This window comes from Oculina patagonica, chromosome 13 (genome assembly GCF_052425735.1).
Source record: "Oculina patagonica isolate OP01 chromosome 13, crgOcupat, whole genome shotgun sequence".
NCBI lineage: Eukaryota > Metazoa > Cnidaria > Anthozoa > Scleractinia > Oculinidae > Oculina > Oculina patagonica.
This window is the reverse complement of record NC_135770.1, coordinates 1,618,837-1,633,380: the sequence shown is the minus strand read 5'-3', so window position 1 is coordinate 1,633,380 and position 14,544 is coordinate 1,618,837. Positions and strand designations below refer to the sequence as shown.

General features: G+C 36.3%; 1 protein-coding gene across 1 annotated transcript; it reads left to right on the top strand.

Moving 5' to 3' along the window:
- The first annotated feature begins 8,552 nt into the window (after positions 1–8,552).
- Positions 8,553–13,821, top strand: LOC144636775 (thrombospondin-2-like). The gene is made up of 5 exons (XM_078495974.1): positions 8,553–8,839; positions 11,128–11,408; positions 11,539–11,715; positions 13,069–13,248; positions 13,655–13,821. Exons 1-5 carry the CDS (start codon positions 8,553–8,555, stop codon positions 13,819–13,821), a joined length of 1,092 nt encoding a protein of 363 aa, XP_078352100.1.
- The last annotated feature ends 723 nt before the right edge of the window (positions 13,822–14,544 follow it).

Sequence of the window (14,544 nt, the reverse complement as noted above, 5' to 3'; positions counted from 1 at the left end):
CTAAAATCGGCAGAAAAATAAGAATATTCAGCCTGGGTCGGAAAATCTGCATTCTTGTAAAAAAAAAAAAAGAGTGTACAACGTTTCAGTTCTAGTATTTCTTATTTTTGTGAGGACACGCTTGTACATTTCCACACCGCACAACTTTATTTCATTTAGACATTTTCACATTTTTCCTTATTTGTACACTGACAAATTTTTACACTTCTACATTTGTATAGTACGTGACCTTTGCCTCTTTACATTTGAAAACCCAACTAACAACAATTGAAAATAAATCGGTTTTCCAGGCAACGCTGTAGGCCCTTTAAGCCGCGTCCCAGAGATCAATACCTGAATACAACTTCAGTGCATCAAAAGACTGTCTGGTATCTTAGAAATACTTCACAGGTTAAAAGCACGCAGATAATAAATTTGTATGGAAATCGATTGATTCTTGTTCTAATAAAAACCCCACAGCAAGGCGAGTTCTTTACATTCAACCAATCTTTATCGGAGACTTCGGTGCAGAAACGAATACTCAAGGTGAGTTAAATCTTCATGTCGTCTCTGTGAATCTAAGGTTAAAGAGATTTTTTAGACATTTCTTGTTGCTGATTTTCTCAAAAGAATAATTGCTTCGTCGATTCATTATGTCGATATATTTCTGAAAAATTGGCGTTAAATGTGCATGTTCATTGTTATGAAACTTTCATTTTTTCATACACTGAAATTTGTTAAAAAAACGTTTACAATCATCTGAAAAAACATTTTATAACAATTTAAAGTTCGCCGATCATAAATTCGAAAGAGAAAAAACTCACAGTTAGGGACACCGTCACGGGAATTTAAATGTTTTTCGGATAAATTGGCGAATATGTCTTCTCGTACATAAAATGCACCCAGTATATCAAGATGGAGATAGAGAGTAAATTGTTGTTGAATGAAGAAGGGATAAATAATAATTTTTAGGTGTTTTCCAGTCCACGAGGGAAAAACTTGAAAAAATCATCCTGATGTTTTTCAAGTGAAGGTCTTAAGTTCCTGATGGGATCACAATAGTATCACTTGTTTATCACTTCTCTTGCATGGACCACTTTTTTAATTTTTTTTTTATATGTCTTTAGGCTCTTGAGTTTTTGAAGAGAAACTGGTGACAGTGTCCTGAGAATAGGTCGAAATTTTAACTGTCAGCTGCGAAGTGCCACGTTTTTAACTGATTGTTAAGATCTAAGATCCTAGTCCTATAGTCCTATATCTCTCCATGTCATAAGGCACATAAAACTTTGACATTCTCTTTCCACACACTACGATTTGGTGCAAGGGCTCTGACAATCGCCCATGACTGCGACCCAGCTGTTTCCCATTCATCTTCAACCATCCTCCCCCAAAACGCTGAGGTCTTTCATTATTTTTTCTCCTTTGCTAAGTTGTTTACAAGTTTGAGATGGAAGGTTGAACAAAGAGTGTGTTACCAACAGTTCCATTGTAAAAACAGAATTGTAAAGAATACTGAAGTACTTATATAATACCTTTTTAGTGAAGTGTACCAATAATTACTACATTTCTGACACGTTTAGTTCGTTTGAACGCGAGATGAGCGATTTTATTTGTCATCAGTTATTAGGTCTTATCAGTGACATCAAGTTAAATAGCATTATTGAGTAAAATTAGACTGAAGTAACAAAAATATACAGCCAAGCTATAGCTAAAGATTTTTATGGAAACGGCGACGAGTCTACAAAACTTTTTAGACAAGAAAAGGCATGTCACTTGCTACACCTCTTTCCATAATTTAATACTAAGTTGCTTACAAGTGGGTAAAAGATCGAAGATGGAACAAAGAACGTGTTAGAAACGGTTTCTTTCGGAAAACCGTATTGTACAATAGGTACCTTTTCATAGTAAAGTGTACCAATAAATAAAAAAATCCTGACACGTTCAGTCCGTATGAACGTGAAATAAGCGATCTCATATTAAAGTAATTAGTTATCAGAGGTCTTATCAGTGATATCAACTGACATGGCTTACATGCGAAATGCCTTAACAAACCAAACATTAAAAAGAAATTAAGACAGAAAAGTAAGTAATTCCTGGAAAAGACTAGCGTCAAGCAAGTTTAAAGTTAAAAAGACCAAAACTATAATAGCTTTATGTGGTAAACAGCTTGTCAAAAGCAATTTGTAGTTTTGTAGCTGAGTATGAGTTTCCTAGAAACAGATCAGCTTGACAAGTACCTCAAAACTGCCGCTCGCTAGCAGAGACATACCATGAACGATACAGCCAGTACTATATTTCAGCTAAAATGAGAATAGAAAAGCGACATTTAACCCACATATTATATTCTAATCGTACATGAAATCAACAATTATACACTACACGAATGAATTCCACACTCATTTAATTAGGATTCTTGGTAATAACAACAGTTAAATGTATTACCTTGCTAACTTAAATGCAATCAAGTTGGGAATTTGTTATATACAACATTTTAGTTCTAGAATTTCTTATTTTTGTGAGGATACGCTTGTACTGATCTCCACACCGCACAACTTTAATTCAATTAGACTTTTATACGCTGTCAGCCTTCACATTTGTACACTGACAGATTTTTACACTTCTACATTTGTATAGTACTAGAACTTTGCCTCTTTACATTTGAAAACCCAACTGAAAACAATTGAAAATAAATCGGTTTTCCAGGCAACGCTGCAGGCCTTTTAAGACGCGTCCCAGGAATCAATACCTGAATACAACTTCAGTGCATCAAAAGACTGTCTGGTATCTTAGAAATACTTCACAGAAGCTTAAAGCACGCAGATAATAAATTTGTATGGAAATCGATTGATTCTCGTTCTAATAAAAACCCCACGGCAAGGCGAGTTCTTTACATTTAACCAGTCTTTATCAGAGACTTCGGTACAAAAACGAGAGCTCGAGGTAAGTCTTAATCTTCATATCATCTCTATGAATCTTAGGTTAGAGGGATTTTTTGAGACATTTTTTGTTGCTGATTTTCTCAAAAGAATAATTGCTTCGTCGATTCATTATGTCGATATATTTCTGAAAAATTGGCGTTAAATGTGCATGTTCATTGTTATGAAACTTTCATTTTTTCATACACTGAAATTTGTTAAAAAAACGTTTACAATCATCTGAAAAAACATTTTATAACAATTTAAAGTTCGCCGATGATAAATTCGAAAGAGAAAAGAACTCACAGTTAGGGACACCGTCACGGGAATTTAAATGCTTTTCGGATAAATTGGCGAATATGTCTTCTCGTACATAAAATGCACCCAGTATATCAAGATGGAGATAGAGAGTAAATTGTTGTTGAATGAAGAAGGGATTAATAATAATTTTTAGGTGTTTTCCAGTCCACAAGGGAAAAACTTGAAAAAATCATCCTGATGTTTTTCAAGTGAAGGTCTTAAGTTCCTGATGGCATCACAATAATATCACTTGTTTATCACTTCACTTGCATGGACCACTTTTATTAATTTTTTTTTGATATGTCTTTAGGCTCTTGAGTTTTTGAAGAGAAACTGGTGACAGTGTCCTGAGAATAGGTCGAAATTTTAACTGTCAGCTGCGAAGTGCCACGTTTTTAACTGATTGTTAAGATCTAAGATCCTAGTCCTATAGTCCTATATCTCTCCATGTCATAAGGCACATAAAACGTTGACATTCTCTTTCCACACACTACGATTTGCTGCAAGGGCTCTGACATTCGCCCATGACTGCCACCCAGCTGTTTCCCATTCATCTTCAACCATCCTCCCCCAAAACGCTGAGGTCTTTCATTATTTTTTCTCCTTTGCTAAGTTGTTTACAAGTTTGAGATGGAAGGTTGAACTAAGAGTGTGTTACCAACAGTTCCATTGTAAAAACCGAATTGTAAAGAATACTGAAGTACTTATATAATACCTTTTTAGTGAAGTGTACCAGTAATTACTACATTTCTGACACGTTTAGTTCGTTTGAACGCGAGATAAGCGATTTTATTTGTCATCAGTTATTAGGTCTTATCAGTGACATCAAGTTAAATAGCATTATTGAGTAAAATTAGACTGAAGTAACAAAAATATACAGCCAAGCTATAGCTAAAGATTTTTATGGAAACGGCGACGAGTCTACAAAACTTTTTAGACAAGAAAAGGCATGTCACTTGCTACACCTCTTTCCATAATTTAATACTAAGTTGCTTACAAGTGGGTAAAAGATCGAAGATGGAACAAAGAACGTGTTAGAAACGGTTTCTTTCGGAAAACCGTATTGTACAATAGGTACCTTTTCATAGTAAAGTGTACCAATAATTAAAAAATTTCTGACACGTTCAGTCCGTATGAACGTGAAATAAGCGATCTCATATTAAAGTAATTAGTTATCAGAGGTCTTATCAGTGATATCAACTGACATGGCTTACATGCGAAATGCCTTAACAAACCAAACATTAAAAAGAAATTAAGACAGAAAAGTAAGTAATTCCTGGAAAAGACTAGCGTCAAGCAAGTTTAAAGTTAAAAAGACCAAAACTGTAATAGCTTTATGTGGTAAACAGCTTGTCAAAAGCAATTTGTAGTTTTGTTGCTGAGTATGAGTTTCCTAGAAACAGATCAGCTTGACAAGTACCTCAAAACTGCCGCTCGCTAGCAGAGACATACCATGAACGATACAGCCAGTACTATATTTCAACTAAAACGAGAACAGTAAAGCGACATTTAACCCACATATTATATTCTAATCGTACATGAAATCAACAATTATACACTACACGAATGAATTCCACACTCATTTAATTAGGATTCTTGGTAATAACAACAGTTCCATGTATTACCTTGCTAACTTAAATGCAATCAAGTTGGGAATTTGTTATATACAACATTTTAGTTCTAGAATTTCTTATTTTTGTGAGGATACGCTTGTACATCTCCACACCGCACAACTTTAATTCAATTAGACTTTTATACGCTGTCATCCTTCACATTTGTACACTGACAAATTTTTACACTTCTACATTTGTATAGTACTAGAACTTTGCCTCTTTACATTTGAAAACCCAACTGAAAACAATTGAAAATAAATCGGTTTTCCAGGCAACGCTGCAGGCCTTTTAAGCCGCGTCCCGGGAATCAATACCTGAATACAACTTCAGTGCATCAAAAGACTGTCTGGTATCTTAGAAACACTTCACAGAAGCTTAAAGCACGCAGATAATAAATTTGTATGGAAATCGATTGAGTCTCGTTCTAATAAAAACCCCACGGCAAGGCGAGTTCTTTACATTCAACCAGTCTTTATCGGAGACTTCGGTACAAAAACGAGAGCTCGAGGTAAGTCTTAATCTTCATATCATCTCTATGAATCTTAGGTTAGAGGGATTTTTTGAGACATTTTTTGTTGCTGATTTTCTCAAAAGAATAATTGCTTCGTCGATTCATTATGTCGATATATTTCTGAAAAATTGGCGTTAAATGTGCATTTTCATTGTTATGAAACTTTCATTTTTTCATACACTGAAATTTGTTAAAAAAACGTTTACAATCATCCGAAAAAACATTTTATAACAATTTAAGGTTCGCCGATGATAAATTCGAAAGAGAGAAAAACTCACAGTTAGGGACACCGTCACGGGAATTTAAATGCTTTTCGGATAAATTGGCGAATATGTCTTCTCGTACATAAAATGCACCCAGTATATCAAGATGGAGATAGAGAGTAAATTGTTGTTGAATGAAGAAGGGATTAATAATAATTTTTAGGTGTTTTCCAGTCCACAACGGCAAAACTTGAAAAAATAAGCCTGATGATGTTTTCAAGTGAAGGTCTTAAGTTCCTGATGGCATCACAATAATATCATTTGTTTATCGCTTCAGTAGACTTGCTTGGTGATTTTTAACAAAATTGGATCACTATTCGAAATTTTTCACATGTCTTTAGGCTCTTAAGTTTTTGAAGTGAAACTGGTGACTAAAGAACATAAATGTACTATCAAGTTTAAAAGCGATAACCGTTTTTCGTACTCTATTTTCTCTAATTATGTTTATAAACAAAGCAACCTTCACTTCTTGATAAATAAACAACTAAAATATAAAATAAAATACCTTAATTTAGACACAGTTGTATTATTAAAAACCTCGAAGCCCGTGGGGCCCTGAATTCCAGATCAATTTAACAGCAACAGATTGAACCAACCTATGACGCCGGGTCCGGAATTCGAACCCGAGCATAACTGGCAGGGAGGGGAGAGCTTTCATCAGTGCGACACTCCTGCTCACAACGGAGATTTAAGATTTAAGGGGACTTTATTGCATTGACAAGTAGAAAATGGCAGTTGGAACCATCAATCAACCGTCAAAATGACACAATTTAGAAATGTAAGGACTTGAGTATGAAAACTTTACGAGAAGTGAGAAGTGCGCTAGAAAACAACATGAGACATATGATTAAGTAAAATCAAACTCAAGTAATAAAGCTGTGCAGCCAAACTTTAACTAAAGATTGTCTTGGAAACGACAACGAGTCTACAAAACGTTTGAGACTAGAAAAAGGCGTATTACTACTAAGAACGTGTCACAAACGGTTTCTTTGTGAAAACCAAATTGGAAAGAATTATTAAGTACTTTATGCCTTTTTACAGTAAAGTGTACCTTTAATTAAAAAATGCCTGACACCTTCAGTCCGTTTCAACGCGTAATAACCTATCCCTTAGGTAATCAGTCATCAAAGTCTTTATGAGTGATAAAAGTTGGAATACTTGAAAGGCAGACTAAAAACAATTTAAGATAATAAAATTAGTCATTCAAAACAAGTCATAGGAAATCATGTTGGCCGAAATGCGATTAGTTGTGCGAGTTGAGATAGAAAATAATAACACTCCCATTTGCGGGTTCTTTTTATAAAGGTGTTATTGACATAAATTTGTTATATTGTTCCTCTGTTATTAAATGCATTTTTCTGATTGCAATGGGTAAAAAACAGAGACAATTTTTAGTATTGCCTTTTTAATTCCAGGGTGTTCATTTTTAAACAAGGACGTCAATTTATTGGTATGAAATTAGCTGCCATTTTCCTGGTTAAAATGAGAGAGAACAAATACATTTTTGCTTATTGATTTCTTTGTTCGCCATTTTAATTTTGTGCCTAACGAGGACTTCAATTAATATATTTCTGTTATTGCAATGCAGCATATAAGTTAAAGCGGGTATATATTAAACAGCAATACAAGTGAAATTGATTTGTAAATCAAAACTAAAATGCCAAAAATTCACAGAAAAGAAATGCGTTGCGTTTTTTAAAAGAAGATTAAAAATCAGTATCTACTGGTGCACCAGGTGCTTGCAATGATTTATAGTCAAATAGAAAAAAAAAAACGGTCCTTTTAATATATTTATTTTAAATACGTGTAAACAAAGAAGCCTTCTGTATTTTTCCCGCTATTGTTCGAAGCAAATTTGGCTTTTGTTTAAACACGGACAAAATTTTGATAGGTTCAGAAATTTAATTACAAAAGATGGTTTATTACAAATGAACGAAATTCTCATTCAGCAAATGACGCCATCTTTACTTGATTGAATATCATAGGTGGCATTAATTAGTAACCAAGCCTTCAAATGCTATAATCACCTCTCGCGGGTGATTATGGCATCATAAGCCGAGTTTCTGGACCAAATCAGATGCCCCAATTCTTATAATAACCTTTGAAATTATACGAAGTATTTAACAATTATTCACCGAAGTGGAGGTGAATAGTGGTGATATTTACGGAGCCGCGAAAACTACATTCATCGACACTGAGGTGAATAATTGTTGCAGTATATACCACATAAGTATAAAACCTAGCGGACTAAAACATGACTTTCGGTAAAGAAAGCGATACACGAAGGCAGCCTGTTTCTATTTAACGGTTCGAAGGTGAATAGTACTTTGCTAATCACCACTGAGTTAACCAATTAGCGCGCGCGAAAAGCACTATTTGTGTTAACAAAACCAGGCTAAGTTTAGCGACGGTGTGAAATTCAGCAGTAATTAACTAGTGGTAACCACAGGTTAGAAAGTGCGGGCCTCGATGCAGTTAAGAGAGGGTACTGGGAGGGAAGTGTTTTTTGTTAGTTTGGAAGAGGGTCTGAATGGGGTTAATCGACTAGCGACAGAGGGCGAAAATATTACCGACTACCGACAAAACGAGGCAAAAATACCGATTAGCGACAAAAAAATCTAACCGACAACCGACATGGTCCAATGTTATACGGACGTTTGTGTTCAGAAAGAACAGCAATTTGAAATTAATTATTTATCCAAGGCACAAAGCAAGAGATTTTAAAAAGTCAACCTGAGCCAGTTAAATTGAGATCAAAACTTCTGCACGCGTTAAACTCATCAGTAATAAGGTCCATTTCAAATGGCTTCAGCGCACCAGTTAAGTAAATCTTTTGACAAATAGGTAAGACCTTTATTTATCGGTTGAATTAAACAAGTCTTAGCCTTGAACTTTGGAAATCATGCTCTCATGAAAGTGTTCTTTTTTCAGCTAGTTTACCTTTAGGTGTTACACAGAGAGTGAATACAGGATGAGATTTCTGTTCGCAAGTTTTCTTCTCAACGTGCTGCTGCCGTACCAGCCTGCTGCTAGCCAGACCTGTGAGACAGCTGACTGGTGGGATAGCTTTAACGAGAAAGGGTGGTCTGTGTGTGCCAAAGACAATACATACCTCAGGGGATTGTTTAGAAGCGATCCATCAGGAGACAATGGCCTTTGGCTTATAGAAGAAGGAAGGTGCTGCTTTGCAAGTGAACCCAGTTATGCCAATAAACCTGCAACCTGCAAAAATGAAGATTGGTGGGGTGTATTGGATGGGTAAGTAACGTGGTCAGAGTACACTTTTTCCACGAAACCTTAACTTTTTTAAAAAAAACATGTGGTAGACGCCAAATTTTAAGAACACTTCTTAGTTTAAATTTTCTGGAGTAACAAGTAAACTCAGCGTAATTTCTCTTGTATTTGTTGCAATACGCTTTGGCAACATTTTGATAAGTTCAGCTGTAAGATTGATTGCTTTGGGTTAAAAGAGGAATTTTCAATAATTTGACAATGTGTATTTCTTTTCATTTGTTGCAAAAAAATATGAACAGTATAAATCGAAATTTGTTCAAATAAAATCTGGAGCAAAAAATTGTCTTCACGTAACAGTATTGTGGACTTGTTTCTGACCAATTTTCTGCTATATCGTCTTGGTTTCAAAACTAATATGTTTTATCATTTCAGAACACTTGATGTTCACTTTTTTGTCTATCTTAGCAATTTATAAGTCATTTGTTTAATTTTTTTGCTTTTGATGATTTTTATTTATGTTTGTTAAGGTTAATTATTTTTTAACGGTTTTTATCTTTTTAGTTTTGAGCTATTTTTTCAAAAATAGCTTTTAGTCGGCGTGATGGGCCGTGTAGTCAGTCAGTCAGTCAGTCAGTCAGTCAGTCAGTCAGTCAGTCAGTCAGTCAGTCAGTCAGTCATTCAGTCAGTGAAGTATGTTTGTTTGTCACACCAATCAGATTTCAGGTACTATCAGAACCAATCAAATTGTAGTTTATAAGGGGGAAGCAATCTGACACACTTGTAGTGAGCGATTTCGTTCGAAGATTTAAGATTTGTAGGAGGCGGAATCATTGGTGAGGTGTGAATTAACCCTGGATTAAAAACGTGTTTTTCGTAACGCTCGCCTACTTACAACGCACACGCTGTCAGCAAAAGGCCCAACATAAAATTGTTATTCGTCTTATTCGAGCGTTAATCGTTTTGAAGAGGCAAGCTTTCCTGACCGTGGTAAAAGTTACATAAAGCTTTTGCACACAGCAGATTTAAGGAACGATGTTGTCATTATGATGTTAATACTGTGGGTACATTTACAAAGAGTCGAAGAAATGGAAAGGAATCTTCTTTAGATTCCTAAATATTACTCAAACCGCAATTAATTTAATTAGTCTCTTGAGCGACTTGCTCAATTTTTTAATTCAGAAGTGGCGTTTGTGTTTATACCTTTAAAACATCTCGTTTAAACATTGAATGAACCGGTAAAACTGAACTGTTAAAAGCAACTACGATTGATAGCAAAAACAGGATAAGAGCGTGCCATTCCGTGAAATTTGATAACTCAATTAGTTTTTGTTTGTTGAATAAAATTTACGTTGTGAATGAACAAAATCTTTGTTGAACAGTTCTGACAGGAAAAAATACCACAGGTGTACTGCGCTTTAAAAAACTTTCCCGAAGAAAGTGGTTTCTGATTTGATTCGTTTATTACATCGTTTATTAAGTACTTTTCGTTCAATGACTATTGAGCGTGTTCAATGGAGACATGGCTTTTTCGAGAAAAAAAAAGTATCGTGTTACGTTCGTTTTAAAAAAAACAAAGGTATCATGCATGTTACAAAACTGAGAAACACACTTTTATCATGTTACAGTGTTTGGCAAAAACCAAAAGTATTTTGTAACAAACAAAAGTATCAGGTTACGGTTGCTAAAAAGCTAGCAAAAAATAACCGCTTTAAACAGAATAAGAACGTGCATTTCGTGACATTTTGATAATTAAATTAGTTATTGTTTTTCAATTAAATGATAAAAATTTACGTATTGAATAAAAAGTTCTAATTATCAAAGTGCATGTAAAACTTATTTTGTTTGCAAGCAAATTTTGTGCAAAAAAGTGACCCGTGGGCCGCCATACACAAATAGCTCAACCCATGACATAAACCATCCAACAGGACAATCACCCAGTCTCACCCCAACCAACTCTTCACGCTTAGCGTTTCTATTTTCAGTTAGCTAAGTAGTCTATTAGTGTTAGTAGTTAGTTAGTTTGCTATTTAGCTAGTAAGTTAGTAAAATTGTAAGTTAGTAAGTTAGTTAGTTAGTAAGTTAGTTAGCTAGCTAGCTAGTTACTCAGTTTACTGTTTTTATACAGCCTGTAGTTAAAAAATGGAATTTTTTTTGGTTTTATTGAATTTTTACCTATCATAAAATATTGTATTTTTAAATTTATCTACGTGAGGGCCACAGGTTTGTAAGTGAATGTCCACTTTTATGTGTTACTCTCCATAAATTAAGACTATCTTTATGATCTTCTTGACTAAATTTCTTTTTATTTGCAGAAACGATATATGGGCACTGTGTCCTAACGGTTATTACATGGAAGGCATGTATCGCACTGATGATTCAAACCTGTATAACATTGAAGAAGCAAAGTGTTGCCGTCCACAGAATCACCCAGATAGTTATGAGGACTGTTACGATGAAGATGTTGGCATTTCGTTCGACAAAAAGGGTTGGAGTGAATGCAAACAGGCAGGCTATTACATGACTGGCGTCTACAAAAGCACCTGCGAAAGTATTTACTGCATTGAAAAATTCAGATGCTGCAGGATGAAAAAAGGTAATTAGCATTTCCACATGGATCAACAGTTAGTTGTAAAATATTAATTTCAAACTCTGCTCTCTTCATTAAAAAAACATTTCAAGCCAACACTCTACAACGATGTTCAGTTGAAAACATTTTCTTTTAGCTCCTGTCAACGGCGGATGGAGCGACTTTGGAGACTGGGGAGAATGCAGCGCTGCCTGTGGACCTGGACAGCAAGAACGCTCGCGTACCTGCAGCAATCCCTCTCCGTCTAATGGTGGAGCACAATGTTCTGGATCCAACAAAGAGACAAGGGAATGTAATAATGGCCCATGTGCGGGTAAGTAACTGAATGTTAATATGTGACGAGAGGTAGCCTGCGTAGCTGGCGGTAGTTGGGTTTAAAGTGCGACAAGCAAGCGGCGAAGCCGCGACAACGAGGGGCGCAGCCGAGAGGGGCTTGGGGAGGAGGATTCGCCGCTTGCTTGTGCACTAAAAAACCCAACAATACCGCCAGCTACGCAGGCTAGACGAGAGGTTTCGATCCGTATGACTCGATTTTTTTAAAAAGCATTTGCGAGTTTTTCGATTTCGACACTGTTATTGGAAGTGTTCCAAGTACTCGGTCTGACACGGCTTTGTTAAAAAAAGTGCTAATACTTTTTGTAATTTGAAGAAGAGAAACTAAGAACAACTTTGTGTAGAACCTGATGCAGCAAATTAAAAGCTACCTCGGGGTTTACTTAAATTACGTTTTCAGCAATGACAACGTTCAGTATCTCAAGCATTTTGTTTTGCAAGAAACGTTTTGCGAAAAGACGATGGTCTTTTAAAGCTTTCAGTTACAAATGCTCAAAATTAATATTTCCCTTAATGGCTGTCAAACATTTAGCTTTGTTAGCTCTGAGGGTTTGCCTGTTAACCAAAACAATATCACCAACCAAGAATCAATAAATCAACCCAGAGATTTATCGGAAACCAGTTGAGTTGTCAATAATGCATTGCACTATCGTTCTACTGTTCCCGCCGAACGTTAAATTTGCCTTTTTAGAATTTCTAGAAACCAAAACTTCAATTTGCAATTTGTTGTTGTTGTAGTTGACGGAGGCTGGAGCAACTTTGGTGACTGGGGAGAATGCAGCGCTGCTTGTGGAGTTGGACAGCAAGAACGCTCGCGTACCTGCAGCAATCCCCCTCCGTCTAATGGTGGAGCACAATGTTCTGGATCCAACAAAGAGACAAGGGAATGTAATAATGGCCCATGTGCGGGTAAGTAACTGAATGTTAATATGTGACGAGAGGTAGCCTGCGTAGCTGGCGGTATTGTTGGGTTTAAAGCGCGCACAAGCAAGCGGCGAAGCCGCGACAACGAGGGACGCAGCCGAGAGGGGCTTGGGGAGGAGGATTGGCCGCTTGCCTGTGCGCTTAAAAACCCAACAATACCGCCAGCTACGCAGGCTAATGGCTGTCAAACATTTAGCTTTGTTAGCTCTGAGGGTTTGCCTGTTAACCAAAACAATATCACCAACCAAGTTATCAATAAATCAACCCAGAGATTTATCGAAAACCAGTTGAGTTGTCAATAATGCATTGCACTATCGTTCTACAGTTCCTGCCGAACGTTAAATTGGCCTTTTTAGAATTTCTGGAAACCAAAAATTCGATTTGCAATTTGTTGATTGACCTCTTGTAGTGGACGGAGGCTGGAGTGACTTTGGAGAATGGGGCGAGTGCAGTGTGACGTGTGGAGGCGGTATTAAGGAGCGTACCAGGACTTGTACCAATCCCCCACCGGCGCATGGCGGCAAGGATTGTGTTGGAAACAACAAGGAGGAGCAAGAGTGTAACACTGACCCTTGCCCAGTGAAAAACGGTAGGTGAAGCGATAGATTTGGGCGTAAGATTATGGTTATATAACACAAACTTGAATATTCTACAACGCTAGACTATCGGCTGGGACGAGTCATGTGCGGGATAAGCGTTTTTTGACATAAGTGATATTTTGTGCTCGATGTCCGTCAGGTGGAAACCGATACTGTTGAAATAAAGCACAAAAATGAACAGCTCTCTGCCAATTTTTATAAAAAAAAAATCAAACTTAAAACAACCTTTTAATTTGTTCACACAGCCTTTATACCTGCTCAAGAAAGCGTAACATACAAATCTTGCTAGCTAGTAACAATATTTCGTCACGTCACGTCTTGATATTGGTTAAATTGATAAGTGATGTATAGTATAGAGTGACAAGTTGATTGATTGACGTATTTATACCATTTAAGTTGATGGAGGATTCTCTGCGTGGTCGAAGTTTTCGGCGTGCAGCGCGACTTGTGGTAAAGGGAAGAAAACTCGTACCCGTACCTGCACCAACCCACCCCCCTCAGGAAGCGGGAAGAAATGCGAGGGAAAATCCAAACAGTCCAAGAAATGTAAAGTAAAATGCTAAGGTATGTTAGATTACAATTTTGTTCACTACACTGGTATCATGATTGAATAAAATGGAAATCACACCGCTGGGATCATACAATGGAGTCGAGTTGAATAAAACTGATCAATGAAAAGATTGAGTAGGCCAATTTCGATATAGTAAAATTATAACATGGAGTCAAAGAGTAAGGTAATAAAACAGACGAAATTGCATCGAGGTTTATGGTTGAATGATAAATTTCTTTTGTTTTAGTCTCCTTAGCCTCAGCGCCATGTAAGAAGTTTTATATATCGAAATGAACCCATTGTTAAGGTAGTTACAATGAAGTTATCTCTCTCTTCTCTAACGCGAACTTACAGGAAAGACCGCTGCCTACTTCTTTTACACAACGCTAGCGCTAATCTCGTACTCGGACCATCTCATCTAATGTCAGATCTCAGTATAAACAAATAAAATGTTATGAATGTTTCAACAGGACGGGATTAAGCAGGCGACAAAGCTATTTTTCTTTTGTAAACACGCGGGACTTTTTTTAGCTTTAGTAGCCCATTTTGGCGTCAAATTTGATATCATATTTCTTCGAAAGTTTTATTTTTTAACTTATCTTTTAAATTCAAAACCAAATCCTTCATATTATTTTGCTATTACGGACAACTTTAAATTTCTTTTTGGTCGCGGTTTAAAAAATATCGCCAGCCGTAATGACTACATTTCGTATTGAATTTTTTTTATCTTGTTCCA

Bases quoted from the DNA above. Each gene is read 5' to 3' on its own strand.
- LOC144636775 (XM_078495974.1), top strand. From the start codon at position 8,553: ATGAGATTTCTGTTCGCAAGTTTTCTTCTCAACGTGCTGCTGCCGTAC. The intron at 11,409-11,538 runs GTAATTAGCATT...ATTTTCTTTTAG, and splicing joins ATGCTGCAGGATGAAAAAAG to CTCCTGTCAACGGCGGATGG. The intron at 13,249-13,654 runs GTAGGTGAAGCG...ATACCATTTAAG, and splicing joins CCCTTGCCCAGTGAAAAACG to TTGATGGAGGATTCTCTGCG.